Genomic DNA, 25,014 nt, shown 5'->3' with positions numbered 1-25,014 from the left:
ATATATATATATATATATATATAGTTGAAATTTACAGAAAAACAAAAGACAAAGACAGGTTTATGAACAACAAGCAGCTGTATTAGTTTGACGCTTGGGAAAGTGAGAAAGTCTTTTATAGAAAGGAATAAGAGAAAATAAACAGAGAGAATAAAGAAACTTGTGGATTTAGTGATCAGGCATGGCGGCTGGTTGGGAAAAACAAGTTTTGACAGGAGAGGTAGAAAGGAGGAGAGATAATAAAGTATTGGCAATCATCATCATCATTTGACATCTGCTTTCCATAGGTTAGATGGTTTGACAGGAACTGGTAAACCAGATAGCTGCACTAGGTTCCAGTCTGACTTAGCTTGGTTTCTATGGATGGATGCCCTTCCTAATGCCAACCTCTTTAAGAGAGTTAAATTATAGTTTGATAGTTTTCAGATTTCATACTATCATTTTATGAGTAACTTCAATTAGATCAGCTGATGCTAAATGTGGCTCTGGAGAAGCCTGTTGAATGCTTGTTGATAGCACAACAACCAGGTGAGCATGTTTTTATGCTCGGTACTTGTGTAAGGATGTTTCTTAATTTCTTTGTCATTGTGTGGATCTAGTACCTATTTATTTTACAACATTATAGAATCTTTTGACCTTGAGCAAGGTACTGTTCATATCTTATTAGTATGCTTTACAATCCACAATTTATTAACTTTTAGGGTCTTTAATTTGGATATGCAAAATTGGATGTTAAGCTGTGATCATGATGATGATGAATTATATCACTGGTCCAGTACAAATCAGTGTTAGGGAATATTTTTCAAATACCTCATAATTTATGATATTTGTTTTTAGTTTTGTTCCTTTTTCTTATGTAGAGATAATTATGAAAAACTTCATCGTAATGAAGAAATGAGACGTGTACTGGAAGAAATTGAAAGACGCCAAGAAGAGGAATTTACTAGGAGAGAACAAGAAAAAGGTTAGCATTGTTTTCTTCCAAAAATATGAATGATTCTTTAAATTGATATTAAATGTTGTTAATGTTACTTGTCTGCTTAAACATAATTTAATATGGCTATGCTCTGTTTAGTTTAATTTTAATTAAAATGATTATTGTTAAATATTGATATATTATAGATTATCTAGTATGTGCTATATAAATTTTAAGTGTTTGTGTTTTAAGTATTGTGCAATATTTGATGGAATTTGACATTCTGTAGGATATTTTTACAACACTTTCAGCTCCAATCCATTAACAGATGTGAAACCAATCAATGAAATTTGAACTCCACTTCCAAAATGAGATTGAATTCTTCTCCCATAGATCGGGAATCTATGGTTTTATTCATCAGGACAGTGTTATAGAAAACTGGGAATTGGAATTTTTTTTTTTAATCATATACTACAAAAATATTAGTTTATACTAGATTTTTTTCTTGTTACATGTTTCTCTGCTTGCATGTGTTAGATTTGAATTTAGACATTTGCATGTATCATTAAAACAGGTGTTTTATGACTGGATCTTCTATCATAAAAACAAAACAAAAAAAAATCCCTTCATTTATGCTGTTGAATGTTTTCCAACTAGCTTTACTGTGAGGTAAATACAATAAGATCCCTTACCTCAAAACACAATGCAACAGTATCTATGATTATCATTTTAGCCTACCCCCACTTTTGATATACTAAAAATTTAGAATAGTTGCATATGAACATGATATTAATTAAATAAAATTCTAAAGACTCTTCGTATATTTTGAAAGAGTTAGTCATTCTCACTGATTATTTTATATTGTTTCTTGCTATTAACAATATGATCGTGGAATTTAAAAATCATTCCGTCACATCACTTCTTATCTGTAACTTATTAAACTATTCTTAGATCGCCGTTAGCCTCTTTGAAAGGTAATTTTTAATTCATAATAAGTTTAGTATCACAAATCAATTGGTCAGCTTTGCTGTTTTGAGTGTGTATGTGTGTGTGTGTGCTAGCTTCTATTTTGTGTTTGATTTGTCATGTTTAGTTAGAAAATCAATTGTTATTGCAATTAGTCACTAAAGCACTGTTTTTTAATAATATATCTTATGTGAATTTATGGATTGTAAAACAGGGGAATAGTATAATGATATTTTTCAGCTCAATTAGACGATACAGTATTCTTTCTGGGGTTTTACTTCAGGATATGAAAATGACTCAGTTATGTAACTTTTTAGTCTGGATGATTTGAAAGTAGTTTAGAGAAGGAAAAACTATCAATAAATAAATAAAATAAAAGTATCTGCTCAAGTATTATTATTGTTACTTTCAGCAATACTAACTTTATTCGATCCATTCATTTGGATCCAGTCATCGACTGTGGAAAATTTTAAAATAAGTTGGGCACAATATATTCAAGAAATCACTTGTAAAATTCATCATCATCATCAACCTCCTCATTTAATATCAGTGTTCCATGTTGGCATGGGTTAGACAGTTTAACAGGTTCCAATGACCCAAGGACTGTTTTGTGTATCAATGTTTGATGTTATTTCTATGTCCTTCTGAATGCCAACCACTTTACAGTGTTTGTTGGGTGCTTTTTGCATGTCACCAGTGCTAGTGAGGCTGCCATGCAGCTTGCAAGACTATGTAACCCGAATAGAGAGTGGAAACTTTATGCTAGAAGGGTAAGTAGAGTGGGGAGCAGAGCTGAACACATTTCTTATTTAGAAGAGTGACATGATTACTAACATTTATAAAAGAGGGTGGAGTGAGAAGTTAGAAAGTGATGCAAGTGGTGATGAGGTGTGTGTGTGTGTGATCATCATCATCATCATTTAATGTCCATTGTCCATGCTGGCATGGGTTGGACGATTTGCCCAGAGCTGGAGAGCTGCACCAGGCTCCAGTCTGACTCGGCATGGTTTCTACAACTGGATGCCCTTCCCAATGCAAAACACTTTACAGAGTGTACTGGGTGCTTTTACATCGCACTGCATGAGTGATTTTACATGGTACCGGCACGAGTGCTTTTTACATGGCTCCAGCACAGAATTCTTGCAGGCCAGTCCTCTTCACCAGGGGACCAACTGGGTGCTTTTATGTGGCACCACACAAGTGCTTTTGTCTTTTGCCACTCTGGCACTTTTATGTAGAACCGTCATGAGTGCTTTTACACCGCCAGAAGGATTGGTCTTAACATTCCTGCTGCAGAGTACAGATTTTCTTAAGAACAGCAAGGCGCCAGGCATCTCAGTCCTTTGTCATCTCATCTGCAAGGCTCAGCATCCTGAGGTCATTCTTCAGTACTTCATCCCATGTCTTCCTGGGTCTCCCACTTCCACATGTTCCATTCACTTTGAGAGATTGGTACTTCTTTATGGCGCTGTAGGCAGCCATCTGCATCACATGACCAAACCAGCTCAGTCTTCTCTCTTGCACACAGCATCTTATTCCTCTTATGCTTAACTTCTCTCTCAAAACACTAGCACCCTATCAAACATGTACACTTATATTACAGATCCAGCAGAGTATATTAGTGTCATTCCTCTCTAACCATTGCATGTCCTCTGCATTCAGGGTCCATGTCACCCTACCATTTAGAATTGTTGTTCATATACATGCATCATACAATTTTCCTTCCACTTGGCTAGAGAGACCTTTTGTAAGGTAACATCTCTCTAAATCTCCTTCATCCTATTCTTATTTTAGCTATCATATTCTCCAAGCATCTACTCCCACTACTAATTTGGTCCCTTAGGCAGCAGAAACTATCTACTAGATAGATAGATATCATAATCATTTTACATCACTTTTCTTGCTAGTATGGGTTGAACAGGTCGACCCAGTCTAAGTCACTTTTTATTTGGAGTTACTGCTCTCTTAAGAATGTTGGAGGACCAGGTCTCACTGATAAGTTCATTTTTATTTTGGTTTCTACTGTTAGATGGCCTTCCTAATACGAATCACTTTACAGAGTGCTTGATGCATTTTATCATGGTCCAGCACTAGAGAGGTTGTCATGTCCTTGACAAGAATAAAGGGTCCTCTTGACCCTATATTATTTCTACTCATTTGTTAACCATTTTAGAGTGTACTGGGTCTATTTTATCATAGCACCAGCGTTAGTGAGGTTGCATTGTACCTTATAAGACTCAAGATGGCTCAAAATGGTAAAGTATGTCTGTTTGCTCTGGGAAACATGACCAAGAGGGTGAATAGTAGAGCAAGCAATGACTTATCTATAAGCCATAAGACTTATTTTTAATATGAAAAACAAAAACAATAAAATATTTGTTACACAACATTCAATCATTGCTTATTGAAGTAGTTTGGTAAATCAAATTAATTATTCAGTCATAGATGACCTTCTCATTAAATAACTCTTTTTGTTATGCTAATCATTTGAGGTTAGTTATAGTTTTAAATAATAAATTTAAAAATACTATTGAAAGTTATTAATCTTATACTGCATTTCTTTATTAAGACAGGAATTGATATATCTATAATTTAACCAAATTTTGTGTTGATAGTAGTCTTCTCTTGATATTAACAAAGGTATCTGGAACACAAAAAAATTTTGGGATAATGTTAAAGAATATAAATTGCCGATAATGATGTTAGAGTAATTACTAATAGAATTGCGAAAAATAATGATAATGTTTTATATATTTGTAAATTCATAGCTAGGCAAGTTGATTAGATATCAGACCACCAACAGAAGGGTGGATGTTTTGTATCTTGTCAATGTCTTTAGCTACTACTGGTCCTGTGTTTGTAGACAGTATACATGATTCTCATTGGCTTAATCCTTTTAAACTGGCCATATCCGGCCTGTTTTATGTTCAAACCAGCCAGATCTAGCCTCTCACACTTACACTACAATGTCATTCTAAAAATATCATCATCATTTAACGTCCGTATTAAATGATGATGATGATGATTATCTCATAGCCTTGAAATTTTGATGATGTGGTTGTATATTTTTAGAATGACATTGTAGTGTAGGTGTGAGAGGCTAAATCCGGCTTGTTTGAACATAAAATATGTATGATTAATTTCTAAACAATATGAATAAATAAGAATTACATTTGTAGAGTAGTCTGAATGCTAAAGGGTTAACACTCTTAGCTACCAAAAGTTATAACTGCATTGAGTGTCAAGTTCAAGTTCATCATTTAGCTGAATGAAGGTAGTGGGAAGCAGCTCAGTTTTGTAGACAAGAGTTTTTTTGGTTAACTTTGCTATTGAGTCTAGGTTGTTATTTTGACATAAGCTGTGTAATGGTTTGTTGTTTTGTAACAGTTCAGTTTATTTTAAATGTCAAGTATCTGCCACAAGTTGGACATTTTCTTTGGTTATAATGGATTTTGCAAAGAGTGATTTTTATGAATTCTAGAGGAATTAGTCAGGTTGAAGCAGATGACTTTAATTTAGATAAGTAGAATATTTAACCAAATCTCACAAAATTTATTACATTTTGTGCTCACACCATTTTTCTATTGAATTGTGAAAGGCACAAAAAAATGTTCGTTAACAACAGATGTTGTGAATTCAGTGTTTTGGATGTTTTAAAATTTTAATCTAGAGAGGAAAGTCCTTTAGAAGCAGACTCTTCTCTGTACTGATGAGGTTGATGTGGTTATTATTCAGATTAAATTTCTGCAGGTTGAAGTCTAGAGAGAAAATATTAATGCAGCAAAGCATCAGATAGTTGTATTTCAAAGAAAAAAGTTTTGGAGTAAAGTTTTGTTGTGATTTTTTAGGGTGACTCAGATGAAAAAATAGTTGAATTGAGTGCTCATAGGTAAAGACAGGAAAGACAAATTATAACCTATGAAAATTTAGAGAGAACCATAAATAATTATGTAATGTTTATGATATTCCCAAAGGAATTAGTGGTGTAGATAAAATGAATTGGCTTAAAAGTAGTATTTGAAATTCACCTGTCTTTACTAGCTGCTTGCTTAATGCTCTATAGCAGGCACTATTGTAGAGGATATAGTATTAAAACATTTTGAAAATTTTCACACCAGTTTACATATGTAAATTTTAGGAGCTAGTATTTTGACCATTCAGTGTCTTTTTGTTATTTTGGTTTTTTTTCTAATAATTACCAAGCAGTTATGAGGAGTGACATCTATTTTATAGGCAAGTAATATTTTTTTGTCTAAGAGCCACAACATGATATACAACTCTACTACAATTTCTCTCCTGTAATAAATTTCTTACATTGGCACAAAGTATCATATTTTGGATTGAAGTATGGTTAATTAAACTGAACCTAGTTCTTCACCGGTGCTTATTTTATCAACTTTGGGAGGTTATAAAGCAAAGTCAAACATTATACGATTAGGACTTTGAACATGATTCTGTCAAATAGGGCTTCATGACAAAATATGCTTATATCCATATATGGCATTATATAGTAGTATATTTGCATATTGTTTCATCATGAAAACAAATTTAATGTGAATATTAAATGTCTTTTCTTTGCCCTATATTGACTTCCCCTATTGAAAAGCCTCTACAAGTTGCCGCTTTTGTAGTTGCATAGGTATAGTATCCAAAATAAATGAGGAAAGGAAATATAAATTTGTATTAGTAACATAAGTAAAATGATTCTCTTTGGTAAGTGAAATCATGATACACACTCGACTCACAAAGAATTGATTATTATTAAAGCAAAACCAGCACTTAAGTTTGGAATATAGCAAGAAGTAAGAGAAATAGAACTTAATTGTGACAATGAAATAGGAACTTTTACTGTGATTGAAAAAAAGCAGCTATAAACACATTTCAGGTATTTTGTATTAGTATTGAGTGGTTCAATATTCATGTCTGGAGTTCAGAACTAAGCTTAGTGTTGTCAAGGTTAATAGATTTTATGTTACTTGCATAATGACTTTTTGTTTACAAATAAAATCATTAAAACAGCTGTTCTTAGTTTTGAGCAGTCATAATTTTTCAGTCTAATTTTGTGACCCAGTTTCTCCTCAATATTGAAACTATGTTAATTATAAATATTGGGGAAAAGGTGAACATCACATTTTTTTTTTTTTTTTTACTCTCACATACATTAATTACGAAGCAAAATAAGTACTTGAAAAATTATTACTAATGTCAGGTTGGGACAGTGAGTTAGAATAATTGTGTTAGCATTGAACAAAGTTCTTTGATATTTAGTTTCAGCTCTTTGTGTTTTGAGTTCAAATCCCACTGGTGTCAACTTTGCCTTCCATCCTTTCAGAATCAATAAAGTTAAATACCAATCAAGTCCTAAGGTTGATTCAGTTAACTGTACCCTCACTTTGAATTAGTGACCCTGACAATAATATCAATGTAGAAAATTGATATTATTATTATTAGGGTAGCAATTTGACTAAAATATTAGTAGGCTGAACTAAATGCTATTCAATATTTAGTCATATATCTCCTTTTTTCTTCAAATATTTTCAAAACCTTTCATCAATCAAAGAGCAATAAAATAAATATTATTCAATTCAATCAATTACAAATGTTTGATATTGTACCAATGTAAGAAATCATTGTTATTATTTACATCTGTCTTTATTTACTGTCATAAGTTTGGTTAAGTCTGTAAAGCAGATTATATGGTCAACTATTAAAAATGCTTTATGTAATTACTCTAAAGTTTTACATTTGAGTAATTCGTAATTATACTTTTCCTTTATTATGTATTCTATTTCTCTTGTCTTGATGTTATAGATTAAATTCTATTTTCTGATTGTATGGTGCCATCCAACCTATGATGTCATGAAAATATATTTGAAAAGAAAAAGAGAATTATAGTTTCTCTGAGGAATAATTTATTTATAGAAATATGATATTCCTAATAAGAAAAATTGAATATTTTATATCTTGTTTTGAAGATACTTAAATTCAAGAATAAAAGATATTTATATTTTAGCTTTGTTTCTGTTGTTCCTGTTAATATGGGTAGGATAGTTTTCATAAATTCAAAAATTTACAAAGATTTTTATTGTTGGGTATATTCCATTCACCTGGTTACCTGAAAAGTTCCAATTTGTCTGTTTATTTTACACCTGCTTTATATGTATATATATATATATATATATATATATATATATATATATATATATATATACATTCAGCAATGTGGCATGGCAACTTTTTGATTTTAGATTAAATATTTTATTTTAAGTGAATGCTTGTTTTGTAATTATACAAGCTATGCCGAACTCAACAGTATGGGTTAAACAATTCTAATCAGTCTTCTCTCTATTAGGTGGTTAATGAGAATAATGTATCTCTTTATTATGAGCGTGCATTATTGTTAATTTCAATTTTCACTCATAGACTATGTGAACTAATTACTTAACTGTATACATAATTTGGCTGTTAGGCCTAGTTCACTTGCTTGGTTTAGTGGGTTTCATTTGAATAAGGTCTCTGATCTGAGCATAACTCAATAGCTTAATGCAATGCTTCCTTCTGCATTAACCCATAAGTTGTGATTTTTCCCTTCCCTAATCCCAGAGATGTTTGCATAAGGTCACGGGTGCTACCTTTTCTTCCCTGGTTAAACCATTAATTATAATAAAAATACAAGAATTTTCTTATCTCAAAAAGATACTTTTGATGTGCAATAATCTTATTTTTCCAATGAGCAATTATGTATTCTTAACAATACAGTCTATTGGAGACAATAGGAAGAACTTGGAAGTATTCTTTTTCTGTATTGGATTCTTCACTTGATACTTGTATACTTCTTGAAATAAAGATTTTCATTCTTAATTTTTTCCTTTCTATTTTTTTTTTTTTGTTTGCATGACTATGGTTTTGTTTGCTGTTTGTGTTTGATTTCATTAAGTTTGAATTTTTTCAAACATGATCTTAATTTATTAATTTCAATACAACAAATACATTTATATTCATAGGTACACATGCAGTTATACACAAGCTTAAATATGTTCACACATAAAATTTTCACAAATATCACCTCCGGGTAGCTTCCATCTAGTCATCAGTCTTGGCTTATTATTGCTATCAAATAAATTTATTAGTTATCAAGTTATCCTCAAATGCCTCTAACCTCATTAAGCTTCCCATTCTATTTTCTATTCATCTCTCTTTTCTACTTTTCTCTCATGTTTCTGTCCACTCTCTCCTCTTTCTCACATCTGTCTCTCTGTATTTCTCACCTGTCTCTTTCTTCTTTTTTGCCTCCTCCTCTTTCATTTCTTCTCCTCTCACATATCCCCCCTTTCATCTTGCCCCCATCTTGCATATATCCCGTTTCCCCCCCCCCTCCCCTCTCTTTCTTTGCTGGCCTGTATTATAAAGCTGAAAAACAGGCTCTCAAGTTAGTAGAAAAGCTATTTTATGATCTACTTAAGATTCATAAATACAAACTAGAAAGTCAGATTTATCAATGATTTGTTCTTCTTTATGGTTCTTACTCTGGAGAACAAGCAAAAGCAAAGCTGTTAACTGAGATTTGAAGCTTCTTTTTATAGGTTGTTCTGTTGATGCATATGTTGAGTTTTCCATACCACCTACCCCCTACTATCATTTAAGAAGTATCTCGGGTATTAGTCATTTCCCCAACCTTTATCATTCTCCATATCAGTGAACTCTATTGTCAGCTTGAAATCATTGAATCTCCCAAGCTGATAAATAAATTTGCATGCTTCTTTCATTTTGGGTGTGTTGATATTACCTGCATGAAAATTTAACAACTCTTTACCAACCTGTGTGTTTATCCAGTAATGAAGAACTTCAAAACATCATACATGGTGGAATCGACAACTTCATCACATTCACCATCACCAGAATGAAAGGAAATCATACCAAGAGCTCATGTCTCAATTTGTTATGAAAACCTAGAACACATGACTTAACCAATTTTGAACTGCTGCAAACACTTAACAAAGCACCCATATTCTCTACAGTGTTGTACTGCACACACACCTACATGCATTTAGATCATAATCAATAAAAGCTGCCTGCTCAATACACGACCCATACTCACTTATACACTCAAATCACTGAAAATCTCTTATCTGTTACATCATAGTAATGTTTTACACAGGCACAAAACCTTGCACTTTGAGGGGATGGAGCAGTGACTTATATTAATCCCAATTCCTAACTTGTACTTTTTGTCAACTCCAGAAGGAAGAAAGGCAAAGTTCACCGTGCTTGAGTTTCACCTGAAATCCTAAACAGTTAGATCCAATATGTCAAAGCTTTTTTCTAATACTCTAATGATTCTACCAATCTACTGCCAAAATCTTGAATGGCAAACCCACAGCTATAATTTCATCAAGATTATTGACTTGCCTTCTTTTCAAACTCACTTCATTATGGTTCTATTCACATACCTAGTAATATACAGTTATCACATTCTTCATTTCAGATTAGATTAGATAGATATTCTCTGGTAGGTGAGCCTTCTCTTACAAGCATGATAGTCCACTTACATGCTGTATCTCCCTTCTGTCTCATCTGCTGCTATTATAATGTTGCTTACTGTGCACCAGCAGATGCATTTACCTTTGCTTTTCTTGATACCCTTGATATATCTCACTCTCCAGATCCCATACTAAATACTTTGTTCAACTTTACTTCAGAAATGGAACCTTGGCAAACTTTTTTCTGCCCTATACCTCCCCAGCGAGAAGCGAGCTTTTGATAGTCATGCACACTGCCATTAGTATATTTAATTATTATCCAAGTGAAAGACTTTTTAATTAATGCAAGTTTTCATTTGAGTAGCTTATTTTAGCATTTTTTGAAAATCATGAATTTTAATTTTTAATAATATAGATGAAATATAACAGCGAAAATCATTGGTAATGAACAGATATAACCATGGCATATTTCATTACATATTTTTAGATGTAAAGTTTATAAAACTCTCCCACTCTTCAGATTAATTTTCTTTTATAGTATTGAAATACATTTGTTAAATAAAATTCTTAAACTATTTATACATTTAAGAACAATGTATGTGCATATACACCATTCTATATTTTTGAAACAAAAGATAACCGAGTTAATGTTAGCATGAATCTGAATTTTCAGTAATGCTATGGTTTCAAAAATGTTACTCTTTTACTTGTTTCAGTCAGTTGACTATGGCCATGCAGGAGCACTGCCTTTTAGTCGAGCAAATCGACCCCAGGACTTATTCTTTGTAAGCCTAGTACCTATTCTATCGGTCTTTTCTGCCAAACCGCTAAGTTACGGGGACATAAACACATCAGCATCGGTTGTCAAGCGATGTTGGGGGGGGGACAAACACAGGCACACAAACATACACACACACACACACACACACACACACACACACACACACACACACACACACACACACACACACACACACACACATATACGATGGGCTTCTTTCAGTTTCCGTCTACCAAATCCACTCACAAGGCTTTGGTCGGCCCGAGGCTATAGTAGAAGACACTTGCCCAAGATGCCACGCAGTGGGACTGAACCATGAACCATGTGGTTCGTAAGCAAGCTACTTACCACACAGCCACTCCTACGCCTAGTTAGTTAAAAAAAAAGATGAATTTCACATAAGTTCAATTTATTTTGTAGAGGAAACCTATACTTTTTTGTCTTTCTATTCATTTTTATTTAAGAAGCGATATTAATAAGTTTTCTTAAACTTTAATTAAGTTCATTAGATTTCTCTATATTTAGCTTATTATCTATCTTAACTAATTACATGAGCAGAAAGTAACATGAAATTGATACAGTCTTTGTTTTTGATATGAATGCATCCATAATTAAAGTAAGTTTTAATCCTTGATATTAGTGACAAATTTTGAAGGTAAACTAAATTTACCTGAACTTCAGTTAAGCTTATTGACATATGAAGCCAATCTTGACTTGAGGTTTAATATTTAATTAAGTTTATGCTTATTTTGTTATATGTAAACTATAACAAAAACCTTGCCACAAATGTATATGTAAATGAATTTTAACAATAACTATAATTAATGTCAGAAAAATTAGTAGTATTGTTACTTAATGTAATTTGATTTTGACACTGTTTACATGTCACATAAAAATGGGGCTTTATGTTCATATAATTATATCTTTATTGTTTTTAAGCAATTTTGTTAAACACATATAACACTCAACATATTCTATTTTTCTTTGAATAAAACATATATCTCTTAATTTCTAATTAATCACTTATTAAAATCTCCTTCGACTTAATGGTTTAAAACTCTATTATCCTACCCTGCTGAAAGATTAATCTTTGACTTAGCTTTAATGAATAGGATTACTTTCCAGCCTAGCCTAATTTTCACTGAGTAATACTAAGAGTTAGTGCTTTAAAGCCATGAACAAGTATCCTTTGGTTTGATTGATGAGAGTCTGTTTCATTGTGTTTGATTGGTTATATGAAGTTACCATATTTTAGTATATTTGTCTCTCAGATTCAGAAATAATTATGTGTACTAGATATTCTTTAACCTCCTTTTAGTAATGATATTAACTTGGCAAACCATACATTTTTAAAAGGCAGATTCTAACAGAGCATTCATCTCTAAAATAACAGCTGTGTTATTAGCTGTGGGTGAATTAGATTATATTTACAATGATGTTTTATCTAATAACTTTTTGAATGAGTTTGACACTGTTTCTGATTTTGCTTAGTCAGAAAACCAATAATTATAGCTATTAATATTTTATTTTTGTCAGAATGTTTAGGAAAAATAATTATATTTATTTGATAATCAAAGTAGATTTATAGTTGTCTTAATATCCTGCAAATAATGGCAGAATTTCTAAGTTGACTATTTTATAAATTGTCACAGCCATTTTTTGTTTTTTGTTTCATAAAGAAGTAGATACATACTGTAAAGCAGTGTTTCTCAACCTTTTGTTTGTCTGGTATCCATTTGATAACAAGTTGAATTAGTTGACTCCCTTCCTTTACGTTTTTGAGACCAACCTGCCTGAAACTACCCCTGCTTCTACCCCAAGCTTGCTGTTTTAAAATTATCCAAATTTTAGCATTTCAGCAAAAATTCATATTCATGTTCCAACACCAGTTTCATAATAACAGGTATTTTTACTAAATTCTCCCTTATTTTCAAAATTAATTGAAACCAAGGTAGTGTGTTTCAACAGAAATTTGTTAACAAAAAGGTTAAATCTTTTGTAGTATTTTCAAAGGTAGATGAAGTTTGCTTTGAGTTCTTTGTACCACAGGTTGGGAACACTGCATAGAGTCAGCATCTTTGATGGGAGGGGGCAAGTGGATTGTACTTGGCTGGTATTTATTTTACCATCCCTTGAAAGGTTCGAAGACAAAGTTGACCTTGGTAGAATTTGAACTCAGAATGTAATGAGTCAAAAGAAATACAGTAAAGTATTTTTTGCAACACTAACAATTCTGCCAGCTCAAAACCTTAGTAATAAAATAAATTAAGATTCTTACCTATTTGCATGATTACAAAGTTTCCTCTCTGAAAATGTTAGCTATCACAGTGTAACATCCAAGGTAGATTAATACCTAATACTTATTTATGAAAATTAAAGTGTGTTAAGTACGTACAATAATTCTTCTTTAGTTCATAAAATATTCAAATATTCATTGAATTTTAAATTATTTTGGGAAATATCATTTCTGTATCAGAGATTTCATCAGCTCTTTCACATGAAGGTTCTTATAGATCTCCATTAAGTATATTGATAACAATCACTGTCACCTACATTGTCTCTACTTCTTTCCTTACTATATAATGATGAATATTTGTCTTACATTCAGTTCCATGCTATTATTCTACACTCCGTCTTATATCTAACCGATGGCTTGATTGCTATCTTGTTTTATTTTTTCATATTGGAGGAGTAAATGAGCTTCTGGAGCTTAGTCAAAGGTTATTTATCTACAAGACACTCTAAAACAATATAGTGGAAAGTTATTCTTTGCTCATCCAACAATAGTTTCCTGCCAAACAAGTATCCAACCAGTTGATATTTTCAACTTCGCTCAGTCAACATTGAATCAATTAATTGGTACTTAATTTGTCTCACACAACTGGGATAAATTGAACCAATTGTTTGACTGTTTCTAATTATATATTCATCAGTGATAAGATTTTTTTTTGATTTAAAGGAGAAAATTTGTTATCTTTTTTATTGGCTTTGAGTAGATTCCATCTTAGCACTGCAGGTTAATGAAATAAAAGTAAATTACACAGTGCTCTGGTTACCCATATCAATAGACTGGTACCCATTGACAATAAGGGAAAGTGAACTGTTGAGAATTTTGCTATCTTTGTTAGAGATACACAATAATGCCAGTGATGGAATGCATTCTATTTGGCGAGCTGCTGCTCTGAACTAATTCTAATGAGAGTGAAACAGTCATGAAACTAATAACTGAAATTAATTTTCATTCAATAAAACATTAGGTGAAAAATTAACTTACCTGAAAAAGAAAATATATTCAATCATATATTAAAAACCTCATTTTTTTTGTTATAGAAATGGCTAGGAGCAGTTTTTCAACTGTTGATGAGAAAAAGTATGATTTTAGTCCTTTGGAAGAAAACTGTTATTAACTTAATAGGGAAAAACTCATGGATGTATATATTTTTAATGACACCATGGAAAAATAAAAGTTGATTTGTAAAGAATGGATGTGATATTAACACAATTCATTTTAGAATGTATGTTTTGCTATGCTATAATTTTTAAAAGGAAATATTTTATTGAATGATTACAAGCTCTCAGCCTTTCTGTAAAGTGAGAGTAGTACGTATTTCTATCTAGCAGATCAAATGATATATACTGGCTGAAAATAAAATGCAATCTCTGAAGGAGTTTGGCTTTTGGCTCAGTCATTCCATTCCATTCTATTCAGTCACTATATTAATTACTGTAATTGCTTCTTAAACTTAGAAATTAGCTGTTTTCAGTATTCCATCAGAGTAAATTATTTTTGTGTTTTGAAGACAAATAAAAATACTTCTTTTTTTTTTTTTTACTGTAATGTTTTTTTAAAAAATCATTTTTACTTGTCTTTTTACTACTTACAAATTGATTAGATTTGCAGCTTCATCTGTCTCTAAATTTACATCATGCCTTGATCACCATAGAAGCTGAAAGCCTCTGTTATGTTGTTTGTAAAAGCTTTTCATAAATGATCTCACCTATTTTGGTTTCATAGCTGATGTTTATATTTATTGTAAAATTGATATCATATATCTGCAGTACCCTAAAATTCAAAATTAGATCCATTGTATTATAATTTTTTGCACTTAAAGTAATTTAAAGTATTCATGTATATATAAAGTTGTTGTGGGCATATAAATATGTGTGTGTGTGTGTGTGTGTTAAAAAAAAAAGTAAAACAACTATAAAGCTTAGCTGTTAGCAGCCTTTCTTCTAATCATTCAAAATTTCTGCTCTATATTTTCGGTTAAGTTAAACAGCTGGCAACGCCTTGCTTTGGTTATATATTTCTTGACTAGCAGGATTATCTAGTATCACCTAGGAGAAGTTAGTTAAGTAAATTATATTAATTTAGAATAATACCAGATCTGTTCAGACAGTACTATGTAATCTATGCAAGGAAAGGAAAATAAATGATCATTAAAATAGCTTAGCCAACTAAATTTAACCATGCAACATAATGATGGTGGTGGTGATGATGGATTGGCAGAATTACTAGTGTTGCACAAAGTACTTTGTAGTTCCTTACATTCTGAGTTCAATTCCATTGCAGTCGCCCTTTTACCATTCATCCCTCCAGGGATGAAATGTAAAGTATCCATCAAATACTGGAGTCAATCAACTACACCCCTCCCCCCCTATTTTCTGGTCTTCTGCTAGTGATAGAAATTACTGAAGATGGGGAATTGGTAGAATTGTTAGACAAACTGCTTTACAGTATATGCTCTGGCTCTCTACACTCTGTGTTCAAATCTTGATGTGCTCAACATTATCTTTCATCTTTTTGGAGTCAATTGAAATTACCTATCAATCAAGAATTGGGGTCCATTTAATTGACGAACACCTCCCTTAAATTTGTGACCATGTGACTATTTTAGAAATAACTATTATTGTTGCTGTTGTTATTGTTGAAAGATCAAATTCTATACATTTTGTAAATAATATTCAAAGGTCAGTTGCAACTAAAATGTTGAAGAAAGAAAACAATGATTTATAGACTACTCAAGTTCAAAGGTTACTGTTGAGTAACCTTTGAACTTGGGTACCAAATATTGAGATAAGCAATCAAAATCAGCATCATCAACATAGGATGGATGCATCTGTAAAGCAACATCCTATGTCATTTCATTAGATTGACCAAATGGACGTTTTACTAATCTAAATGTTCTCAGTGCACTTTATTTGCATTTACAGGAACCTTCCATATTTGTCTCAAATGAGCCAATGTGGAAGCCCCTATATGGTTGCTTGACTCAAAAGAAATAACTCCTTGAATTCACACTCTACCAGCTTCAGAAATAATAAGGAGGAGGGGCACATTAAGTAATGTAGTCTTAAGTGTCTTATGCCTGGAAAAAAAACAAAAAGATGGTCCCTGTGATACCACATGGAATACCTTTCATCATAGGCCTGTTAAATCAGGACTTGGGGTTAAACAATAACTATTGGCTAAAATTATTCATTTACAGTGTATTATCATTGTTACAGTAACCCAGTTGAGACCACTTCTAGTTAATTTTTGCAAAATTATCAATGCTAAATTGTTTACATTGTGGACACAGACATGGATATGTGTTGAAGAAGCTTGCTTTGTAACCATGTGAAATCAGGTTTGATCCCACTTTCCAGCAATCTAAGAATCTTCTTATAACTTTGAATTGGCCAATATTTTGTGAGTGAACTGAAGTTGCTACAGAAGCCTGTTGTGTGTGTCTTTCATCATTATTTAATGTTCTTTTTTCCATGCTGGCATGGGTTAGATGGTTAAACAGGAATAAATGAGCCAGAGGGTTGCACCAAGCACCAATGTCTACTTTGGCAGCTTTCTACAGCTGAATGCCAACCAATTTACAGTGTATCCAGGGTTCTTTTGTCTGTGTGTGTGTGGCATCAGCGCTAGTGAGGCTGCCAAGTACTTGCAAGATGTAAACACTTGGGAAAAGTGATAAACTGATGCTTATCAACAAAAAAAACTTTTTACCATATTTTCTGCCTGATTTGTACAGATATTCCTTTATTCTTGCCACTATAAAAGCATTGAACCAGTAATTGAGCTGTTGAAATCTGCAATCATTGACGCTATTGTTCATAAATACGATACCCATCCCCCAAAAATCTGAAATGAAACTTTCATAATTAAAAAAAAAAAATTTTATGATATATTTCAACCAACATCATTAAAATGAAAAAGATATACTAAATCCTTCAAAATTCTTATTTTAAAACTGAAACATGTAGGCAGTAGATTTTATTTGAAATTATGTCACTTTGTGCTGTAAACATTGACCAATGTCTTTGAAGCCAATCTATTTTGTCAAGTCATTTGCACTCAAGATGGTTTTTTGTTTAACATAGTCCTCCATTTGTAAATACCTACATTCATTGTCTAACAGCTTCACTTTCATATATATTACCTCATAGTATCTGCTATTTAGAAAACTCTTGCTGCTGCTAACTGAAGTAGCAGTTTTCTAAATACTTTGGCCCTCTTTGTTTCATTGTCACTTCTTACATCTACCTCCAGCACTAATTATTTCACTTATCAGAATTTACCTACTGCTTACAGTGAGTCATTCTTACTGCCCATGGTTTTTCAGATCAAAGCTGTTGTGGACTCAATAACTGGTAGTTCATGGCTGTTCCAGTGAATGTAGATTTGCTTATTAAGCAATGTTTATAAATATTAAATATAATTATCTTAATTATTGTTTGTAATAAATTTGACTTATGTACATTAGCCAAACAACTGAAATATATTATGCTCAATTAATTTATACTCTTTTTTCATATGCAATATGTCTTTTTCGAAATGATACAGAATGAAATTAATTTCAATCTTTTTCCTCTAAAACCTTTATTATTTTATCCAGGGTTGGTTATATATTTTGTGATTTACATTCATTGTATATCTGTTGTATGTTTAAATGTGCAATTGTTAGTATTGATGTATTTTGCATGTTTCTTTAAAAGAAATGTTTTTAATTGTTGCGTCAATATTAAATATGGCTGGAAAAGAGCTTTGATTCTATTCAGAGTAGTTGTTTGTATCATAGCAAACGTTAACAATTGGTAGTATGAAATATGCACTACAAAATCATTTTTGAAAAAATGGTTAGATGTTTACAAATTTAGATATTTGCATTTGCAAGATGTGCTTAGTACTTAGTACTATTTAATTCTAAATGGCAAATGAATTCTATTTTCAGCTAAGACAAGTAATGCTTCTTGCCTAAGGATATAGCGCAGTGCTAATGGCCAGTTTTTAGCATTTGTATTTGTAGTCCAGCTTACCCAGACAACTATCATAATAAATTTTAAGTACAGTATCTATCTATAGTGTCTGTATTTCTGAAAGACATTAATCTTAGAATTTCTAGTTTAGTATTAAAAACTGATGTAGTGTAGTTATACTCTGAAATGAAGTAGAGACTAATATTATTTCAGTAATGCCTTTCGTCAGAGTATTGCCCAAAATGAAGGCATCTTATTGATAACATATACTTTTTCAGTTTTTAATCCCAATCCAATTCTTGTTGATGCAAGTCATCACTAGTCTACCAATTCAAGTGACCACCCCTTTTGCTCAGTAATCTAGTCAGGCATCTTAAAATGATAACTTAACTCTGTCTTTTGCTGAAATTTCCCTTTCTCTGAACTCATATTGAAAAAAGAAATACTATTATACAGTTGTTAAAATAAAGTTATCAGTGTAATGTAACGCATTTATTACATCCATATTATTTCCCCTAATTTTTTTTTTCTAAAGTCAAAAGTAAAACTATTTATAATTATTTTATAAGAGTGTTATTTTGAGGAGATTTGATATATTTGTTCTGATATCTTTGTTTAACATTTTTGTAAGCGACATATCTTTAAGGTTTTTTTTTTTTTTTTTTTTTTTAAATTTCATATGCACTGACTTTGAATTCTGTATTGCTTCTCTGAAAGAGTTAAAGTACATTGCATGAAAATTGTATCTGTCTGTAAGTTACGCTGCCATATGTGGAAATGATTTTGGCTTTTAAATTAATAATTTTTGTCATTTTCTTTTTATCAAAGCAGTAAATTCATTTGTTTTGGAAGAGTATTTCATTGGTTGATATACTGAAAAAAATCTCTTCATATTGGTGCCAGTTCTGTGCATGGCAGTGAGTCGCTTTCTTCTGCTTGGCTTTTATCAGTGATATTGTGGTCAGTTTCTCAGGGCAGATAAAATGGCAGCATTGCTCCTGTGTTTGCTGCTAGCTGCATGTCATGTTAGAATTGCTTTTTTGTAGTCATGGCTATGGTCAAAGTATATTCAGCTGGGTCCCTTTTGCTGACTTTGACTGGAAGAAGCTTTCACCTGCTTCTTATTCCTCTACTATTTCCAGAGGATGCTGATGACTCAGAACCATTACCTGTATCCACCTCAGCTGATGGAGAAGCTGAAGGCAATAACAGTTCACCCAAATCTGAATCGAAAATCACATCTCCACCACAGTCAGAAGCTAAAGGTAGCTGTATTCACTTGCTGTTAATATTTGAAACTTGAATGAGTTTGCAAGAGAGATTTCTCAGCAACTATCCTAATCTTAACTTTTAACAGACCCATCAAAGACTCATATGTATTTCTTTTACTTTTCTCTCTTTTCTTCTCCCTCCTCCTTTTTTTAATTGTTTTTTCAGTGGATTAACTTCTTGCTTACTCATATTAATCCTTGTATATACAAGTTGCATTTTTAGCTTCCTATTTCTCAGCTAATTTTATTTTTAGATTACTAAACATTTAATCAGTTGCAATCAGTCTGACAATTTCTTTCTAACCAGTGTCATCATCATCATCATCATAATGATAATAATAACAATGATAATAATAATAATAGATATTATTTGTAGGACATGCGTTCTAATCATAATATCTATTATTACATCTTACTAATTTACTTTCTGTGTGTAGCTATGAAGTTTTGATTTCCTTGATGTATTCTGTTTGCTTTCTTTTCAGTTAACATTAGGTGCAAAATGAACTATTTTGATTTCATTGTTTTTAAAATACCCTATCCTTTCGTTGATAACACCAAATTTGATGCAGATATGATTATGCTGACTGCATATTTCTCAGGATTTAACAAAAAAGTGAAAGTAATTAGTTTCCAGAAACTAAAATTAGACTAGAAACTTGGTTATAGAACTCTTAGTTACATACCTTTTTAATTTTTATATTAAGTAACAATACAGATTTGAATTTTTTTTTTTCCATATAACAAACCCATGCTCAAACCAAGGTTTCCTGCTCTTTAGGTTTATGGAGCATGAAGACATTTTTACTACTGCTATTTCATAAAGATACTTACTATCAATTAACTTTTAGAACTGATCTTTCATATTTATCACATTGTTTTTACATTAAACATTTTAAAGAAATTTCCATATAAATGGAGAATCTATTTTGAATCAGAACATATTTCTCTTCATCCATTCATCTTTCTATGAAAGCAATTTCTACTCCAGAATCTTTGATAGTTTAAATTAAATATCAATATATTTAGTTGTAGAGCCAATATATTTATACAACAAATTGCTTTTCACCATGCACTTACTAAATCAATAGTAACAGAAAATTTTAATAGTCTAGTTGCTATATGTAAAATGAAATACACGTATATTTTAGATGGATTCTTGCAAGTGACAATGCTTTGGTGCATGGTTACAAATAACAAGTGTCAAAATTGAGAATATTTAGTGAAAGAAATGAACAGGTTATTTATTTGCTTTCTGTTGATAAGTATAGTACAAGTATTACTCTGTGTATAGGTTTTTAAATTCTCAATTAATGGAATGGTACAATAAGTTGGCGAATAGTGGAAATAACCAAAAGCATTTGTTTTATTTAGCTGCATTCATTTTGGATTTGATTTCAAACCCCTCTAGATTTAACATGTCTTTTATTTCTTTGTCAGTAAAATAAGCATCAGTAACGTTTTGATGTGGATTCAAATGACCATACTCTTTATTTTACCAAATTGGCTTAAGTAATTAGGTCATTTAAGTAATGTTATTAATTAATAATTGATATTATTAATTAATTCACAATTTGAATAAATCTTTTGCATTGTCATTATCTGATGACGTGGAGCAAGATAGGTTAAGAGTAGCTTGTTTCAAATTACACATGTAAAAAACAAGTAAATGAACATCATCATCGTCGTTTAACGTCCACTTTCCATGCTAGCATGGGTTGGACGATTTGACTGAGGACTGGTGGACCAGGAGGCGACACCAGACTCCAATCTGATTTGGCAGAGTTTCTACAGCTGGAGGCCCTTCCTAATGCCAACCACTCCGAGAGTGTAGTGGGTGCTTTTACGTGCCACCGACACGTGGGCCAGTCAGGCGGGTTCTGGCAAATTGTATTTGAATGATGTAGCAATGTCAGTAAAAGCAATATTTTGAATTTCATGCAGCTTTCACTTCCTTAGTATTTTCATAATTACCTTTTTAAAGCATTAATATTGTTATAATGATGTACTATATTGGATAGTAACTCTGTTAATAATGATAATTGTCAAGCAAGTGTAAGAGGTGTAGCACTCCATGACTATACGGCCCCTATGAGCATTACCCTAATGAGATCACATATGTGACAGTGAACATTATTCTAGCAAGAGAACATTTCACATGTGACAGTAAACACTACCTGAGCAAAAGAACATTTTGCATGTGATTGTGAGCCTTACCCTAGCAAGAGAACATTGCACATGTTATAGTAAGCATTACCCAAGTTAGAGAACATTTTGCATCCAATTCTCTGCACATGATATATTAGACTCTCCATTAGGGTAAAGTTCATGTATTAGTCTATTTCAGTAGCCTGTGAATATAGTTCCCATTTTATAATTTAGTACTAAATTAATTTCTATTTATCCATGCTACATTCTCTAAGATCTTAAATTTTTTCTGACATCATTTAGAGGTTCAGGGATTTAAAGAAGAATATTGATTAATTAATTATGAGCTGTTGTAATTAATTACTCATTAGTTAACTTAATTTGATTTTAATATTTACTTTTATCTCTTCTAAATTTCTTTCTCTGTAATATGTACGGCTTAATTTTGCATATTTTTCTTCTCTAGAGAAATATACATACAATCACAATTGTTTGTTTCTGTTAATGTTTTTATATTTAAAAGTATGTTGTTCTTTACTAATGGCACTGTTGTTAATTTGTTCTTTTTGTGTTCTTGGTTTAAATGTTCCAGTTCTTAATCTAATAATTAGTTTCTTATTTTGTCTACTCTTTAACCTGTGCTGGAACCTTGTTTTCCTTGATATTTGCAAAACCAGTTTTTTTCTCAGTTTCTGTAGTTTGATGTTCTGATATTGGAGGTCTTGGAAAATTTATTAAAGAGAAATAGTTTGGAAAAGAATCTTATAATAGGAATTGGTGTTGATCGTAGAAATTTCAGGTTATACTACTAATTGTAGGAGAATTTTTATGGCTTACTTCTTTGTTGGCCATATCAGAGCCAAATATTTTACTTGCTTTATGCTCAAACCAGCCAGGTCTGGCCTCTTACACACCTACTCTACAATATCATTCTAAAAATAAACAATCCTATCATTGAAATCATGAAGCTATGAGATAATGTAAGATTAATTCAAAACAATGTGAATAAGTATTACATTTGACAGAGTAATCTAAATATTAAAGGGTTAAAATGTTTTCCCTTTTAGACAGTATAACACTGTTTTAATGCATCCAAGTAAGGGTCATTGTGGAAGATGGTGGAATTTTTTTACAAAAATTATATTTTTGTTTCATGAGCAGGAAGAGCATTATTGACCAAAGAGAAAGTCTAACAGACATAGTTTCATTATTCCTAAAACTGATACCTTACCAATTAGGCAACACTTATTTTAGAAAGTCAACAACAAATACTCTGAAGTGTTAAAGTGTTTACACTGGAACATTTTAAGAGTGTATCAGTATGTGTGTATCAGTATGTGTGTAATGCAAAGAATTTCAGAGCAAAGTGTCCTGTCAGCTGTAATGGCAATTAAATCGTATATTGTACACAAGTAGGAATAATGAAATTGATTCTTTTGATGGCATTTATAAGTGATATTATAAATTTAATATATTTGTAATGTATTTATTATCAGGTAAATATTTTCATTTCAACTGATAATGCTTATGCACTGAATTCTGTTATACCTGGAAATATTAAATTATACAAACTAATATTTTAGATGGGGGAACAAAAAACAAAAAAAAAATTTAAGTGCAGACATGGTTGTGTGGTTAAAAAGTTTGCTTTGCAAAACCACATGCCACAGCATATTGGCTAAGTGTCTTCTACTATTGTCCTAAGCTGATTAATGCCTTATTAATGAGTTTGGGAGATAGAAAGTCCATCATGTGTGTCTGAGTGTGAATGCTTACTTTCTGTGATTGCATGAAAAATCCCTGAGCTACAGCCACTGGTGTCTCATTTCTTTGTCAGTAAATCATCTGGTAGCTCTGCACTTTCAAAGACTAGTAGAATGACAGCTCCCTTACTTAAAAAAATAAGTAAGAATTAGTGGCAGGAAGGGCATCCATCAATGAAATAATGCCTCAACATGTGTTCATCTAACACAGGCTAGTATGAAAAAACAAATCCTGAATATCAGTTTTATCTCATCATATGTTATGAAGTTAGTGTTTAAAATTCTGCTTACCCTTGTGTATTCCTCTAATTACTGTACCTTTCTTCTGATTAAAATCTTTTCTACATTAACCATTGATACATCTCTGTATTTCAGTTATTTATAGGATGTTACAGTCTTCTATCATACTCATTCCTCCTCCCAATATCAAAATGACCTTCAGAGTTCAACTCCAACTTTATTTTGTCATAATTGATATATCTGAAACTCAATGCCAACCACTTGCGATACAATATGTATTATATAGTCTTTATAATAAGCTGTATTATATATCATTCAGTATTAATTAATAGGTGGTTGTGTGGTAAGAGGTTCACTTCCCAACCACATGGTTCCAGGTTTAGTCCCATGGCATGGCACCTTGGGCAAGTGTTTTCTATTATAGCTTTCGACTGATCAAAGCCTTGTGAGTGGATTTGGTAGATGGAAACTGAAAGAAACCTCTCGCATATATATTTATATATATGTGTATGTGTGTATTTGTCAGTGTTTATGTCCCTGTAACTTAGCAGTTTGGTGAAAGAGACCAATAGAATAAGTACCAGGCTTTAAACAAAAAAAAGTACTGGGGTTGATTCATTCAAAATTTTTCAAGATGGTGCCCCAGCATAGCCACAGTCTGACTGAAACAAGTAAAAGATAACGTATATTAGAGTATAATTTCTGGTATCTCTCTCCTTTAACGTATTAGGTTAGTTAAAATATGTTTATGACATTTTAACTTGCAAAAGCAAATTCCATAGAGAAAAAGTTCTCTCTTATAGTGAAAGATGTAAAAACACCATATCTATCCATTGCTTCCCTCTAGTGGATTCTCAGCAGTACATTTATGGCTTTTTAGCCTCCCTCAACGGGAAATGCCAAAGAGAGATAACCATGGGCAGATTCAAAGCTGTAGATTTAACTACAGTGAATGGGTTGCGCTAGTGGACCATTTGGACAGGATAAAAATAGCACCATCAGCACCAAGCAGTGATTAGGAATAAACAAACTCTAGGTTAGTGAAAATATGCTTGTGACATATTTTGACTCCGTTCATTTATTCCTAATCACTGCTTGTTAATGCTGTTCTCTCTCTTTCTCGCTGTATGTGTATGTATGTATGTATACATACATACATATATATATATATATATATATATATATATATATATATATA

The 25,014-nt window shown here is 31.9% G+C and overlaps 1 protein-coding gene across 1 annotated transcript in view; it reads left to right on the top strand.

Annotated features, from left to right (window-relative positions):
* LOC106880734 (uncharacterized) overlaps positions 1-25,014 on the top strand; it is a 212,624-nt gene that overhangs the window by 56,888 nt on the left and 130,722 nt on the right. The window contains exon 4 of the mRNA XM_052968657.1: positions 861-964. Within this exon, the coding sequence (XP_052824617.1) occupies positions 861-964 (104 nt within the window). The remainder of the gene's footprint in view (positions 1-860; positions 965-25,014) is intronic.

The sequence above is a fragment of the Octopus bimaculoides genome, chromosome 6 (assembly GCF_001194135.2).
Source record: "Octopus bimaculoides isolate UCB-OBI-ISO-001 chromosome 6, ASM119413v2, whole genome shotgun sequence".
Taxonomy (NCBI): Eukaryota; Metazoa; Mollusca; class Cephalopoda; order Octopoda; family Octopodidae; genus Octopus; species Octopus bimaculoides.
This window is presented reverse-complemented; position numbering and strand designations above follow the sequence as displayed.